At 48.2% G+C, this 16,623-nt stretch overlaps 1 protein-coding gene across 3 annotated transcripts in view; it reads right to left on the minus strand.

Moving 5' to 3' along the window:
* Window positions 1-417: 417 nt before the first annotated feature.
* ARMH4 (armadillo like helical domain containing 4) overlaps window positions 418-16,623 on the minus strand; it is a 129,461-nt gene continuing 113,255 nt past the window's right edge. The window contains exons 6-8 of one of the 3 annotated variants that reach the window (XM_059723351.1): window positions 14,405-14,436; window positions 6,843-6,977; window positions 418-6,599 (exon numbers count right to left, since the gene is read on the minus strand). In XM_059723351.1, the coding sequence (XP_059579334.1) occupies window positions 6,534-6,599; window positions 6,843-6,977; window positions 14,405-14,436 (233 nt within the window). In that variant the 3' untranslated portion in view covers window positions 418-6,533. The other 2 variants (XM_019479989.2, XM_059723353.1) reach the window with 2 other exon arrangements.

The raw sequence follows: 16,623 nt of genomic DNA on the forward strand, positions 1-16,623 counted from the left end.
AATTCCATTGGGTTCCCCCCACTCTGATATTCTAGGACTTGGTGAATAACAACTCCCTATCCACTTTGTCCGCACCCTTTGTGATTTTATAGACTAGTCTTCAACTGTGGCAAGCAGTAAATGCTTTAGCAGAAGAGTATGCGAAGGGAGCACACCTAGAGCAATCCATCCCCCATTATCAGGCCCTCCCTGGCATTAACCATCTTCAAGAAATATTTGTTGAATCTAGGACTCCCAAAATGCAGCACAAATATTGTTTAGTCCGAGAAACAATTCTGCCTAAACTCTTAGCACATATATTAAATGAAGAGGATAAAGAAAGCAAAGCACAGCTTGCATCTCAAAATATGCTTACGATACTCATGCAAAGACAGTGGACTCGAAAGACCAAAAATCAGGCATGTGAGGCAAATAAAGTTAGATATGATGGACAGCTTTTATTTTCCAATTGTTTAAATTAACAAAGTGCTACATTCCATAGTTACAGTATGAGTAGTTGTTCTTGTTCAGGATATAAAACCACGATAAAGCACAAGGGACTGCTGTTAGCACTCTATGGAAGCAGTGCAGTCCAAGAAAACCTCACTGGAGGTGACCGTCGGGCATTATTGACATTTGAAAATCAGCAGCTGTACAGCGAAGGTACATTTTGTCATACAGGAATCGCACATCGAGCAGGCTTGGCCCTCTCGCTTGAAATGAAGCTCTGAATGTTGAGACTATTTGGCGATGCCTACACTACATTCTGGCATGTGCTACCATGAAATTCGAAACGGGGCATCTGCTGGATAACAGAAGCCAGCTACTTGCCCTGTGCTGAGTTGAGAGACTGTTATTGCTGCAGCAAAGTAGTCATTGTAGCTGTGCCTTTGCATGAGGGTTGAGGTCGCACTGTCATGAGATGCCCCAAATGTTCAGGGCTTCTAGCTCACCTGTGCAACATTCGAATGTTGTGTTTGCAGGCGCAGAGCAAGTTCAGTTGCTGTTTAGCGTTAAAATATATGCATAAAAGAAATGGTTTGCTTGTTTGATGAGTGCGCCAGTTTTGTTGTGTACCAACAAAATTGAGTCTTTGAACAACTGGAAGTTTCAGCTCTTTCGAGACATGCCCCCAGCGTAGTCTCCCCTTAAATTGTTTTAAGTGAATTAATCCAGCTTCTAGCAAAACTGGTGTTGCTGCTTGGAAAGTAACTTTGGACTGGAATAACTAGGGTAATTCTAGAGTTACACAAGCACTCACAATTCTAGAGCTAATACATGCCAATGAGCACTGATTTCCAAGGATGCGTACAATTATCATTTGATCCTTGTGACTTCACAGCACAGAAGCTAAAGCATTGGTCTTGGAAACTTGGGGGGGTGGAGGGGAGGAATGGGGTCCCTTTTATAGGCTAATTGACCTCCTTTTGGGGTTGAACTAGATGACCCTGGAGGTCCCTTCCAACTCTATGATTCGATGATAGTCAGGTGGTCCTATCAGGCTACTTTTAAGTGGCTGCTCCAATGGCTACTGGTTTTAAACCAGGCCCTACATATACATAGACCAGGAGTTTAATGGTTCGTGTGCCTCTGGGATCTGTTCCAACTTCCATTAACTTCATGCAGCACTGGATTGCACTTTGCCTGCTTTTAAATGGGTTCCATGACTGGAGACCCCAACATGGACCGGATTGTCCCCTTCGCTCCTGTCTGGAAGGGAGCTGGATCAGAAGTCTGGAGGGGTGGGTGGGCCCTGCAGCTGGCTCCTCAAAAGAGATAGGCACTGTCCAAGCACTACGCTCCAGGCACCTACCTAAACTGGTGCCACTAAAATACACATTAACTTATACTCCATGCTTGTAGATCAGGCATTTCTGAGCTAGATCTCCATTTCCCAACCCCCTGGTTCCTTCCTATAGCCATCTGCACAGAGGGTACAAAATGTCTGCATAATAGACCATGCATAGTAGACCAGTGTTAACCTACGAGCACCAGGGGTGGACCATCTCCTTTAACTGAAATCCTGCCTTGGCCATTTATGCCACACCCTTCCTGTTATTTAACCCACGGGATAGAGGTATTTGATTATCAGACCTGCCTCAAACTCAATCCTTTTCTACAGCACCATGTTTAACTCAATGGGTCTGCAGGGGCAGAGCAAATAACGTCAGCGCTCTTCCCGGGCTGGACTGGGCTTTCCAACCTACTCTCACTGCCCAGAGGAGATAACAAGAGCTGCTTCATTTACATGCAACACCACTGTTTCCCTGGGCAACGTTCCCTTTAATGCCTCATGTGGTTAACTACGTTAGAACAAAGGAGGAATTACTGCCACCGTAAAAAGCTTGTCTCTCTACCTCCAGCTTTTGAGCACAACGAAAGGCCACGGCATCGCCCTCCTGGTTTTTCCATTCCATCAAGCTGACAGCTCCAGCTGAAGAGCGTTTACCTGGCTTTCGGTGCTGCCAAAGCAGTGTTATTCATGCCGCTGGGCTCCCCAGTGCAGCCTCCTCTCCTGCTTTATCAAGAGAGGATACAATTTAGTGGAAATCTTGCATCTTCATTCATTCAGATACTGATTGGAACCCACACGGCCACTACACCTTGTGTACGTGAACCAGGACTAACCAGAGCAGCCCATCGTGGCTGTCCTTCCTGTGGCTGTTACTGCAGAAAGCCCTGCTCTTCCTTATCTGTTTGGGTCTCCCTGATCAAAACAAATTTCTCTTCCCCTCCTCTCCCATTTCTGAGATCAGCTCAGATTGGTCTTCTTCGGCCCAGTGACTAACTTGCTACTTGTAAGACATGCCCACTGCCTTGGAGGGCTCAGTGCTCTTTACCAAGACTTTCTCCTTTGAGATGGAAGAATGGTTCCCTGCAGGAGTTTCCTGCTGTGAAGATGTTGATCAAGCTGGGTGAAAGTCACTTGGTTTTGTTTCCTATCATAAGACCCTACCATCACTTCTGCAAAGAGCCCAAAGGCAATGATCTCACCACTGCTCACAGCTTAACCATGGTGGTGTGTTGGCCAGTAAAGTTTCCTGGTTTGCTAAGGCAGCAACACCTCTAAACCATCTTACACTCCCCAAGACATTTCAGAGAGAGAAGCAAATGGGGGAGGATTGGTTCTCCTGGCGTGGGCTAAGCCTAGTTTTGCGGAAAGGAAGAAACTTTAAGTGTCTGTTAAAAGAAGAAGCACCTTGTATCTGCGGAAGTGCATTCAAATAGCAGTGATACATTAGGGCTGGGCAGGATCCTTGGCATCCAGACTCTATGGACAACATGCAGCTAGCTGTGAGGGGCAGAGCGACAAATGAAGGAACCATCAAGTGATTGCTGCCAGGCTCCTGCCTGCCGGGAAGGCATCTGGAGCTGCCTAGCAAGGGAGGCAGATCAAAATCTTCCAGTGGGAAAGGAAGACATGAGGCCCTCTTGGGAGAGATTCTGGGATGAAGGGGCTCTTCAGGAAGACAATGCCATGCTGGAGGAGCTGGATGCTGCTTGGCTTTGATTCCCCACTGTTTCCCAAGCGTCTGTTGTGAGAAGCACTTGGTGGACCCATGCACAGTTGTCAGGCTGGAAGACTTGCATCAGAAGCATTTCTAGTTGCCCTTATTTCTTCTCAAGGGAAGTCACTATAGTCTGGGGAAGGTATGGTGGCTTCCAGGGATAAACTCTACCGCTTGTTGTTATTCATTGTCACATCCAGGTACGGCATACTGCAGACCACTGACCCTCCTCATCCACAGTAAGAGCTGATGCCCTCTCAGAGAAAAGGCCCATTTTTTCTCCATGCTCTATCTACACACTGGTTCACGCATGAGTTATTTATTCTTTGTCAAGTCAGATCTACAAAGCATAGCCTCTAACTTGCCTGCGTGTGCAGGGTCCTTGTGCTCTCAGCTGTGCCTGCAGATGACAGAATGCATTCACTCAAAAGACAGTGGCTTGCAAGGAGTGGGAGCATGGCCATGGAAATAGGGCAAGGCATCCTTGTCTACCTAGCTGCTGTACCTGTCAGGAGCCCTGAGGCTCAAACTCAGGTCTTCCAGGCTTGTGGGGTGAAGGCCTGGGCTGCAGTGCCACCAAGCATCCAGCTGGGTGCTGGACCCAGCCCAGCTTGGGCCCTCTCGTGAGGCTCCTGATGTAGGAACGTGTGACACAGGGGCACCAATGGAAACCACATGCCTTCTTTGATAGGAGGGCTATGAAAACCCTCCGACTTTTCCTGGGGCCCTTGTCCTGGCAAGAGTGTTTACAGACCTGCTATATGGGACCTTCCTGCTTTGCTCCAGCCTCGCCCTAGTACCTCATTTCTGCTTGCCCTATTTTGTGTTTTGAACTCTCTGGCTCCTGACTTCCAGCCCAGGCTTGACTACAAACCCATCCTGACCCCCAGCATGACCCCTTGTACTTGGACTGGTACCTGGTATTGTGACCCTTGGCTTCTGATATTGCTGACCCTTGGATACTGAACCCTAACCGTGCACATCTGGGTCATACCCAGGAAAGTACCATCCTTCAGGGCCCTTCACAGGTGTAACTTAGACTAAGGAGTGCGCTCAGCAAGTCGAGGGAAAGATGGATTAAAATCTCCCTTCTCCCCACTTCCTGATTTGTCCTGTGTGCTTCTGGGTTACATAGCGGCAATGACTGCTGTGTCTGATCTCGGCAATCAGCCAGTCCTTTTCACCTTTACAGAGAATTATATCAGACCCTAGCTGTTCCTCAAGCACTTATCTCTTGTACTTTTTTCAATGACATTGAGAGATTTAGCTAGATAAATGAGCAGCTTGACCATATCGGACTAAACTTGCCTCTTCTACTCATAGTGGTCAAGATTCCCTGTCTTGGAAAAATGGATTTTGCATAAATGTAAGATTAAGCTGTCCTCTCCCTACTCATTGAACCAAGAAAATAAGGGCCTTCGGGGCATTTCTGATTTTTTTTTTCCCCTTAACATTCTTGGTTGAATGGCAACATCTCTCTTCTGCTCCGGTCCAGAAACACGCTCTCCTCGCTCACTGGCTCTTTCGAAATCTCCTATCCACGTCAGTACTGCTTGTTCTGGTTAATGAAACAGGCCCCAGCAGCCATTTCAATGGCTTCCTCCTCCAAGCTCAGCCACATTCCCATCTGGAGTCACTTGTGCTGTAGCCTTGACGCCTTCCTGTTTCCGTGTCCCACATCTTTTCTAAACTTTACCCCTTGTGGCCATGTAAGCATAAACATGCCAGCAAAGCCCACCATGCCCAGGTATCACCACCTATTCTGCCTACTCTGCCTGCCAGTCTTGACCTCCATTCTTACCTATGTGCCTTTGGTACCCCAGCCGTCACTGCCCTCCTTCCTGTAGCCAAATGTACTGCAGCCTCATACGACGATCTGAATTTGGTCCAAAAGCCTACTACCCACTGGTTAATTCTCCCTCACCCTGAAAAAGGAGGAGAATTCATTTTGCATACACTCTTCACCCTTTGGGCTATTCTGCACTCAGGTTGGCTCCTGTATTGCGTTCTGCGCACCCTCTGCTTTCCCGGTTGGCCAGCAGAGCAGGAGCATTATGCCCCTCCCAAGATGCAAAGGGTCACAGGTATCTGTGATAGCAGTTACGCTCCAGTTACCAGCTGTAGAAAGAGACAAACGCTAGATTAATACTCATGCCACTTAGTGAATATGCCCCTGTATAAGAGTGATGACAGAACCAGTGTCTTCAAACATGCCCTCTAAAAATAAAAAGCCTTTTTCTTCTGCCTATTTGCTATTCATGCTGCACACTGGGGGGGGGGAACTAAGAACTTCACTCTACGAGTATCTGAGCATTTGTCAGTGTGTGTGTTTCTATTTATTGTGCTGGTGCCATGCTGGTCAAGAATGCACTCAGCCTCTAGGCTGTGAATCAAATTTTGTTGGTATTCCCATGTGTTTTCCCTAACCATGGACCATAGCTACCAGAAGATTTTAAAATACCCGGGAAATTAGGCAAAGAATGTACAAGTGAGTCCATAATTGTGTCAAAAATTGTACTCTACCTGGAAGCTTCTTTGTTGATGAGGGATATGGTTCAAGTGCGTTGTTCGTTAGTTAAGCAGAGCAGCTAATTTTAGCACCGATGAACTCTAGCTCAGGTTATGTAACATTTAAAGTTAACTTACTGGACAGAGGTCATTTGCGGTTAAGATTTCCATCCCCAATTTAGGTGAGAGCAGCAATTATGATCTGACTACTGTCAGCTGGAACAAAAATGTTACGCTGTGATAATAACAAAATAATCGTCCATATGTACCGGCTCCAGCTGTAGCAGTACGGACTCTGCATTATAATGACGTGCTGTGGGTGAATATGAACTCTCACTACTGTAGAAAAACAAACATCATTGCACATTACATTTAGATACAGCATGCTGTTTTTGCCAGGGTGCAGAAACCACTACCAGTGGCTCAGAGTGGCTGATAGCAGTGATGCAGCAGATATTCATTCCTTTTGCTCCCTTCCCTGCCCTCCCCCACCAAAAGAAAAAGTCATTGGATCTCACGACGGCACTGCAGTTTGATTCAAAATTCATCTTCGGAGCTGTCAGCTAAGAGCATTACGCGGTCTTGCATGCTGTTAAATTCCCTCTGCTAGGAAAGAAAGAAACGGAAAAAAAAATACATTAACCGGCTTTTAAATACAAGAGGGAAACTTTGAATTCCTTTCCCTGCCCCCACACCCCCAGTCAACTCAGTACAGTCTGGAGTATCGGTGCTGTTCAAACCAAACAAAAGAGCCTTCACAATCAAACTGGTTTTTACTGTATGGACCGCAGTGGTAACAAGAGGGTGGTAGGCAGCAGATCAAGGGTTTCTTTCCAGTAGTTATACCTTTCTTTTATGCCTTTTAGAGCCATTTCTCCTTCGGCGATTCATAATCTTAATGCTGTAGAGTGCTCCCAGGATAAAAAGGGCTCCGGCAATGCCGACCCCCACAGGAACCAGCATCCCAGACATGTACCCTGCCTACAAGAGAAAGAGACAATCACTGCAATACTAAAGAGACAACCAGTTCAGAGCTTTTTCCACCAGCCTAGGGCTGCAATGCATTTGTATGCTTTTTTTCTTCTACAGCATATTGTATCTGGGGTCACAGCACACCTGGAAAACATAGCTATTTATAGGAAGTTTAAAAAAGCAGATTGAAATAAATCCTTTGGCATTTGTATATGCACATTTATTGCGCTACCAGACTGGAGCAGATGAAGTCTAGCATCCTGTCTGCAACAGTGACCAGGAAGAATGCATCTGAAGATGCCGCAGGAGTCCTGCAAAAAGCAAATGAGGGGCAAAAAATGCTCTGCCCCTCTTCCAACCGTTTGTAGAGAAAACAATATAATTTACACTCTTTCCCATCTCTTTGCATGACTTCCAGTCCACGTGGACATCTGTACTGTGCTCAGCACTACAGCACTGGAGGATTAGGGCAGGCTAAAGGGGTTCCAGAAAAATGCCAACCCTGCCATATCTCACAGGTATCAAATCCCACCCCACCCCAGCAGAATCAAACCTTGACAGGATCAGGTCCTGGTAGATTAAAGTCACCATTGGCTTACGTGGTCACAGCTGAATTCACCTGCGGATCTGAGTGATGAATTCATCCCCATGACTTTTAAAGGCTGATTGGGGATTTGAGATTGAACAACTTCATTCACTCCAAGCCCCAAACCCGCCACATTCCTGAGGCTGCACCTGAAGAGTCGCAGCTAAAGACTCGCCATTTGCCAGCGACAGTGCGGACACTGCCTATGTCCTAGGAAAAGGAAGAAATGTGGAGCAGAACGGAGGATGCTCAGCTGTGGGACCAGACTCATCATGTGTAAGCACATGAGGGAAATGCTGAGCTGCTAATGGACAACTGTGTACTGAGCTGGGCACCCCAGCTGCTTCTGTTATGTGCTGTATAACATGCCGAAAGCTGAGAGACCCCGACGTGACGTGTAGCTGAATCGCACATAAACCAGTGGGCCCGCGCTTACCAGAGCTCCACGTTCTGATGGCGCTCCTGCCCTTTCTTTACTACTTACATTCACTGGCACGTGCCGAATTGGGAAGCTTTCAGATGCATGCTCAGCAAAGACTAACCGCACCCTCCCAGTGATATTGTGAAGGGGTGCCTGTGTGCAGGTTGTGTGCAAGGCTGGGGCAGAGAGCAACAGTCATCCTGGGTGGCTGCAGGTTAGAGCCGGCTCTCACTGCTCTGCTATCTCATGTTCGTATTAAAAGGAACGAATATGCTTCTTCATGCCACGATAAAAAGAACGTCACAAAAGTGTTGGAAGGAGCCTCCAAACCATCCGTACACCATGAAGGTCTCCATGCTGGCTTCAAACACACCTATATGGTGTGGGATGCTGGAGACATCATGAAGAATGGCGTACAGGAGCTATGCTTCATGTGAAGAGTGGGTCCCAAACCCTGCAGGAAAGAGGGAGCTGATTTCATTTAATAGATTTCATATATTTCACAGACATTAGGGCTGGAAGGGACCTTGAAGATCATCAAGTCCAGCCCCCTGCCCCAGGGGCAGGAAGACAGCTAGGGTCAAAGCAAGATAAGCATCCAAACGTTTCTTGAATGAATTCAGAGCAGGTGCCTGCACCACTTCTGGAAGAAGTCTATTCCAGGCCTTCGGGGCTCGAACAGTAAAGAAGTTTTTCCTTATGTCCAGCCTAAAACAGTCATGGAGGAGTTTATGAACATTGGTCCTTGTTATCCCTTGGGGCGCTCTCAGCTGGAGTTAGTCCAGCCTCTCAGCTGGAGTGGTGCTTGTGAGGATGCTGTACAGCCAACTGTCTTTGTTCACAAATCAGGGGAGGAGGTAAATTCCCAATCCCATCCCACCCACTTGACTTTGTGCCCAAAGCCTGATTCCTCCAGCTCTGTGCAAGGAAGTGCAAATGTTGTGTCATTCTCCCCTTCCTTCCCATGTTTTAATGGGTTGGGCAGTTCAAATAAGGCAGTGTTATTGTCCTGGCAGAATTGCAGCTTGCTGCTCACTTAAGGAGGGAACAATCACTGTGAGGCAAGCAGCTTGGATGTGTTGATTTAGGGCCTGAATCCCCAACACGTTTCTGCTGCTTTTCCTCACCCTTGTACTGGTGAAAACAAAGAGCAGACGCACAACGCACAGTGCTACACCAGTGTAGCTTACTAGGATGTGGTGTAGAGCTGCCCTGGGGAACAACAGAGCTAAAACAACACTGGCATAAGTTACATCAATGTAGATGTGTCTGCTTCTATCCCAGGGTAGCTATTTGCTCCATATAAAGAAGCTCTTACCTGCTCCTCCTCCACCTATTTGTGAGACATTGTAACAGCAGCTACCCTTGACAGCGCAGTTCTGTCCTGTTTGGAAACTGGTGTGGCTCACTTCAGTGTATAAAACTAGTGTGAGTTATACTGGTATAAGTGTATTGTGTGTCCAGGACCTATAATTTGGTTGTTGTAAATCAGCCTGTTTGCCTTGCTTGGGGATTTATAAATTAGTCAGCACCCAGTAAATAACAGGGATGTTGGAAATTGATTTTAAATCCTTAAAAAAAATAAGACTCGAAGTGCTTTCTCTTGTTTTATTTCCCTGCTTTAAATGAAAACAAGCCACTGTCAACTGCCCTAAAGCACCATGTGTGCACAAGATGTGCCCACCTGTGCATATGGACAGCTCCGTACCCTTCCCAATCTGTACATACAAAGGCAAGTGTGAGTATGCACAACTGGTTTACTCATACAAATGCCTGCATGCACAAGGCAGAGGCCTGATGAAGATCTGAGCTTTTTATTGTTAGCCCTCAATCATTTAGAATCACACACGTTCATCCGAGGGAGCCTAAAGCTACAACAAACTTACACACACCCCTCTTGACCATGATTGCTGTTTTTCCGTACGCCACTAAGTGGATAAAAGCTATTCAGCAAGCATTGCCCTTGGCTTTAGATGTTTATTTGGAGAATGAAAATAAATGCTTTCGCCTAAGAGAGACGTAGCGCAAGTGAGAACGGCTTTATCCATTTCTCACATCATAAACTTCATCACTGGCTTTTACAGGAATTGCTTTTCTGCTAGTAATGGCTTTGTCCCTGCAACCCAAGGCTGGAGGGAGGCATTTGTTGTTGTTTGTACTTGTTACTCTGCACCTAATTGTTTCTTAGCGCACACCTCGCATGCACTCATGGAAATTCTCAGCATTAGCATTTGCTTGGAGGGAAGTCAGCTGCCTGCAAAAGGAAGATGGGAAGAAGAGAGCTGAAAGGCTACATTTCAGCAAAATAATGAAGGTGTCTTAATTGGGTGACCTAATTAATACAGCCTGGATGTTTCTATTCCTGGAACTGTGCTGCTGGCGCAGGCCCAGAGGCGAGTCGGAAATGTTTCCGACAGCATCTGCCCAGTTGTGGTTTCAAGTCCAGAATCAAGTCCGTTCTTTGTCTTATTCTTGATTCTCTAGCCATGACCTTGTATTTTACCTGGCAAGTCCTAGAGTTTCCACTCGCAACTGGATCAGTGATGTCTCCGCAGAATGGCTGATCTTATGGGTCAAATGCAGGTGCCACTCCCTACCTGGGGATCCTGGTGTGTGCATCAGCAGAAAACCCCTCTTGGGAAGCACCCGATCTGCGCAGCCACTGATCTGTCCCAAGCCCTTGGGACAGAGGCTGTGACTGCTCCCCTGGGTCCACAGAGGAGAGGACTGGTAGGTTCACGAGAGTGTCTGCCTTCCATAGAGGATTTTAAAGAAGCCACACATCTTAGTCCCACATCCTGGTTGCAAGCTGGAAGTGGGACAGAGATCACTGGGGCAAAGAACTTCCCTTAAGACATCTGGATGAGGAGAAGACAAAGATCCCTCATATGCTGCTATGATCTTCAACCAGCCCACTGCTGGAGAGGAAGAAGGGGACAAGGGCATCAGTCTAATGACCCATCACCAGCCCCTCTCCCTGCCCTGAAGCAGTTCCATCACTTCTGTGTGGTCTGGATGTCGGACAGAAGGCTCCTTTACGTGCTCCTTTACACTTGGCTCCCAAAGCAGTTATACCTTCTCCCCAAAAGACTCCCCCATGCCCACTTCTCACTGGGCCTGGCTTCTTAGAGAGCAGATGGGCCGAGAGGCAACGAGGACATGAGGTAGTCACCAAGATTTAGTCTGGTAAGCAGAGTAACGCAAGACAGAGAAGTTAGCGCCATCACCTGCCTTTATGAGAAGAGAAGGGCAAACATTCAAACCGGGGCCAAGAGCTCTGAGAAGGAATCTCGCCACGAAGAAGGAGTTAGGCATGGATTTATTTTGCAGAGGGGTTTTAACAGGGTTTTTAATTAGTTTGCTTTCGATTTGGGGGACGACACCACTGTTTCTAAGAAACAATAAGGTAACGGGATTGTGAAAAATGGGCCACCGTGCAGTTCTCATTCCCTGCAAGATGTACGAGTCTGAGGGGAGCCGCTCTGTAAGACAGATGCTAGCAGATTTCGGTACTAGCAGCCCAGTCGCAATGTTGTCTGTCTGGTCTGGGCACAAGGTGGCAACCTGCCCCGCTCCACCCCTCCCGGGACAGGCTCAGTCACTCTGGCAAAGAGCAATTCTGGCCTGAAATTGGAAAGTGCGCCTGCTTTTGTAACACAGATGGGAAAAGACTGAGGAGGAGGGGCATGCCAGGTGGGAGCGGTGAAAGACAAAGACTCGAAGAAGACAGCAGATGACACCCAATGCATGCAGAGGAGGCCTGGGACAGCTCTGACGTTAGCAGGTGACACATTTGTGCACACATTTTGCTCATTCGGGGCACTCTCTTGATTGGTGTCTGCTTTTTCCCTTCATCTTGAAAATCATTTTCTGTGCCTTTGAGGCCCTCTCTGAGGACAGACCAGCTGAGTCCCAGGCCAGGAGACTAAAGATGCACACACCATTGTTCCCTAATGCAGGCAGAAAAACAACTCAACACAGGACCGGCAGAAGCTCACCTTGCTTCCCTTCTACCTCCAAGTTTAGGAAAGCAACTACCTTGACCCTTCTCCTGCACCAGAGTTGATGCACCTAGGAGCAGGAGGGCGATGGGCAATTTGAACTGCTCACACTCAGGGATCGATGACTCTTCCTCTCTCTGGTTACTGCTTCAGAACTGGAAAACATTTGTTCGGGCCTGCCAAAAGCCCTGTCAAACAAAAAGCTGCACCTAAAAGCAAAACCATCACCTAATTTACACTGCCTTGGTCTCAGTGTCTTTGTTAGTGATGACATGACAATTTGAATTTCACAGGGCTTGAGAAATGTTAATATTGGCAGCAATGTCTCAGAGGCTGTAAGAGTCCCGCGGTGCAGCTGGTGTAACAAGCTTTCCTGGGTCCACATATAACTGTCTGGTGAAAAAAATGGAAGAACCTGTGTTGCATTATCTTTTTATTTGTCACACTGCCTCTCTACTCTTGCAGCTGCTCTTGGATGTGGCAGCAGGAGCAATTGCGTGGGACGCAGACAGCCACCTGGACTTTGATGCGAGAGGGATTCCCAGGACCCTTCAGGACTGGAAGAGGAGACGTGGAGCAAGGAAAGAAGGCCATCTGAGCATGATTGTGGAACAGGGATGTAAGCAATGCAAAGGGAATATGCTGGATTAGTCCAAGGGCAGGCATTAAACTCTGGTTCTGCAACAGTCCCCTCATCCTGCGCTTTCCAGCTGAGTGTGGCTGCACTGAGTGGAATACAGCTACAGCAAGGAGAGCTCTAGTCCCAGGCATGCTCCTAGTGATGCTGTACATGGGTCGGAGCCGACCTTTTTGACTGGTGTAACACAGAATTGACCCCCTCCTCCAATGCTACTCTGGTTCCCGTCCCCTGTCCCCTCTGCTGCTCTGCTTCCTGCCCTATTACTGTGCCACCTGCCCTCCCCCAGTCTGCTGCATGCCACACACAGCGGCTGTCTGTGCTACTTGTGGCATACGTGCCCCGGCTGGCCACCCCTACTGTACATGGTGCGAGAAGTGTTCCAGAGCAGAGCCCCAGGGATCCCTTCCCATTCCTCCATGGAGCTGAGACAGAGAAGGAAAGATCCCTTGACCACTGCAGCAAGCAAGCAGGGGAGGAGTGCTCTGTCCCTCCCTCGTTCGCTCCATATATTCAGAGAATAAAAGCATAGGAAGGAAATGCTATTTACTCTTTGGTATGTGAGAGCAGGGGGATGGTCATTTGTCCAGTCCCACTGAGCAACTGAGAGCAGCATCAGGCCTACTCTAATTCATGCTGGGCACAAGGAACTCTCCCTGCTGCCAGCAAGTGTTATCATACACCGGTGCTGTAGCCATATTCCCTTTCCCCTAGCCGTGTTCCTGATTCTCCCATACCCTCTGTCTAGCCTCAGGGCCTGGGAGCTGACAGAGGTCTGGCACTACTAGTACTACCCATCTGGGAGACTCCTATTCTCCAAAGAATTCCCCTACAGGCCCGACATGCTTCCACCTGCTTTGTGGAGACCGAGAGCAACAATCTGGGAGCACCGCAGAAGCGCGACAGACATGGCAGCCAAGCTGCATGACTGCACGGCGACTTCGGGCCCAGTTCTACCCCAGCCGATTGACTGCACGGTGTAAACGAGAGCAGAATCTGTCTCACTGCATTTTTCTGACACAACCTCAGTCACAACACAAAACATAAGCTTGGGCTCAGCAACCTATGGCCCGCAGGCTGGATCCACCCCGTTAAGATTTTCAATCCAGCCCACGGTGGCTGGGGGAATTAGTGGCATGTGGTGGCAGAGGCTGCGGATGGGTGCCCCTGGGGATCTTTCGGCCTGCTGCATGCTGCTCAACCCAACACATCCCCACGCCATGCTCCACCTCTCATTCACACAGCTGATGCCCAGCTCTACCTGCTCCCTGCTGTTGCCACCAAATGTGTCCCTCAGCATGGCTGTTGGCCACAGAATCTGAAATGGTCGATGGGGATAGAAAATGAAGACTGTGAAGGGATGTGAGAGACAGCAAGGGAGCAGGGAACAATGGAGCGGCAGCAAGGGACTGGCCACCTGCAGCTGTGGCCAGGTCAAAAGCTGCAGCTTGCTATTCTTAAAAGTTGATGAACCGTGCACTATCATGTCTAGACAGTACTCCATAGCTTTGCCGTTCTCTGCCACTCTGCTCAGTGACAATGCGCCTCTGCTGGGTTGAACAACAGTGCAGTAGAAATTCCCAAACAAACATTATTGGCCCTTTCCCTAGAAAAATTGTGCTTTCTTTTTCCATCGTTAGATACCTAGGAAAAGCCTCAAACCTTTTCTTGGACTGTCACACCAAAGATAATGAACCATAATTTCACCGCCCTCAAGCTCTTTTTTTTCCTAAAAGTCAAAATGTTTCTGTCACTAAAATAAATTGAGAAAAGCATTAAAGTGCTTCCTACCTTATCTTTGAGCTTTTCCATCCAGCTCCTCACTGAAAAAAAAAAAGACAAAACATATCAACTGCAATCATGATACTTCGGTTATATTAATTAGCTACAAATGATAATGACGGTGTTAACAAACAGACACTAATTAACTTGATGGGTTGATAACATGTTTTCATTAGATTTAATGCTTTCTCATTTATGAAGTAGACAGAATGCAGCAAACCGGCAAGAGAAACTTTTTCTGAACAATTCAACTTGGGGAGAGAAGAATTGGCATTTTCCATATTATTCACCCCTCCTTGGAGAGAAAGATGAAGAGAGGAAGATAAAGGATAATGGCTCCAAAGTTGGCTTCTTCTCCTGCAATGGGAAACCTGAGCACTGAGATGATGTCAACTCCCCCACGCAATGTGGCTGCCTGCTTCTGTCGAATGCTCTCATTTAGGGCTTCTCTTTTCTCTGGAAGGCGTTAAGCTCCTCTTGGTGCCTGCAAATGCCTTTCCACATTGTGTGTAGGCTTAGAGCTCCATTCCTGCTGGCCTGGCCCAGGTGCACAGTGTGGTGGGCTTTTCCTTAACCAGCTCTGCAGGATTAGAGCAGGATGATGAATGCTGACCTACGGTCCCTGAGCAATGAAGGGGGCAAAGTCCAAGTCCGACACACCCTCTCCACCCCCACAATGGCTAGAAAATGGTATTCAGAGGTTTGCTTTTGGGAACTGGCTTGTAGGTAAGGTAAATATGTATTAAAAGAGTGGTCCAGGGCAACAGCAAGGGTTAATTGATTTCTAAAAGCCTGTATCTGACAGTTTGCTCAAGGCCCACTGTGTCTGACACAGGCAAGCAGCAGACACATGGGCTGGGAAATTGCAGATGTGTACCACACTGTTCCATAACATGAGATAAAGGACTCTGCTGCATTGACCAGGACACAGTGCCCAACTGCAGGGCCCTTGGGATTTCCAGTTTTGGGGAACAGACCAAATTAAGAGAAGACCGAGAAAGCCTATATTAGGATGTGTGCATGTGACGGGTTTGTGAAACAAAGGAATATGCTGACAGGACAAAACGTGGACAGTATGACGACCACAGAAACCAATCAGCGATGGTCAGAGGTGAAGAGTCATCAGGAGGAGAAAAGAATACAAAAGAAGGGATTTCAGAGCAGCAATGGATTCCCAAGAGGGAAACCAGAGGCCACTAGGGGCAGAGGGCATACCACTAGCCTGTCTCACCCACCCCAGTGAGGGGAGGGGACAAGGGGGGCTTTGGCCTCCAACTTCCAGGCTGCTGACATCCAACATTCAAGAGAGAACCCCAGAGTGAAGCTCGTGAACTGGCCGGATGTACCTTGAGTCTGTGCAGCTCTAGGACTGGTAGGTATTGAATTGTTTGCATTATCCTTATTTGCAATCACTGTGTATCAATAAAATTTGCCTATTATCGAATGGAGAGGTCACAGTCGGTCTAAGGGTTCAAGTCTGCCTGGAACAAAGTATCTGGGTCATAAATCCAGTGCCAACACCCGCCTCTCCCCACACACACACACTCATGCTGAGTTCTGCACCTGGAGTGAGTTGTATGCTGCATCTCTCCCCAGCTGATTTTAGGAGCACTATACAGTGTACTCCCCTAGGCATTACCTCAGGCACTCTGCCTGTGTCTGCCCTGCAAGGAAAAAATGCCTTGAATGAGCCTGTTCAGCCAGGGGAGCTCTGCACACATGTGTGGTGCTCCACAGAGAAGCCAGGGCACCATTTAGCCCCGAGGTCAGAAAAGCCATAGAGCAGGAAAGGTGTCATGTTCCACTGCATCACCGCAGGGGGGTCAAACATGGCCCGCAGGCTAGATCTGACCCATGGAGCTGCTGCATTCAACCTGCTGGGCTACCACAAGTTGGGGGTATGGGCTGCCACTGCCACAGCATCCTGGGGACCCAGTGGACATGGCCAGCAGTGGCAGGGAGCAAGCGAGGACTGCAACACAGCCCTCAGTTGCCTTGCAGCTGCCTAGCCCCCGCCACAGCAACCAGCTGCCTGGCTTGTGGCTACTTGTCCTACTGCCACCCCGGTGGCTGCTGCTGCCTCCATCCTGTGCTGTGGGCTGGAATCAACTTGAGGAGCTGCTACGCTGCAGATCTGGCCTGGGGCCTACAGTATATTTGACGTCCCCAATGTACAGCACTGTAGCTGCTTCCTGAGCTCTGTAAACTTCCAGGAGCAATGATAATGA

This window comes from Alligator mississippiensis, chromosome 2 (assembly GCF_030867095.1).
Source record: "Alligator mississippiensis isolate rAllMis1 chromosome 2, rAllMis1, whole genome shotgun sequence".
NCBI lineage: Eukaryota > Metazoa > Chordata > Crocodylia > Alligatoridae > Alligator > Alligator mississippiensis.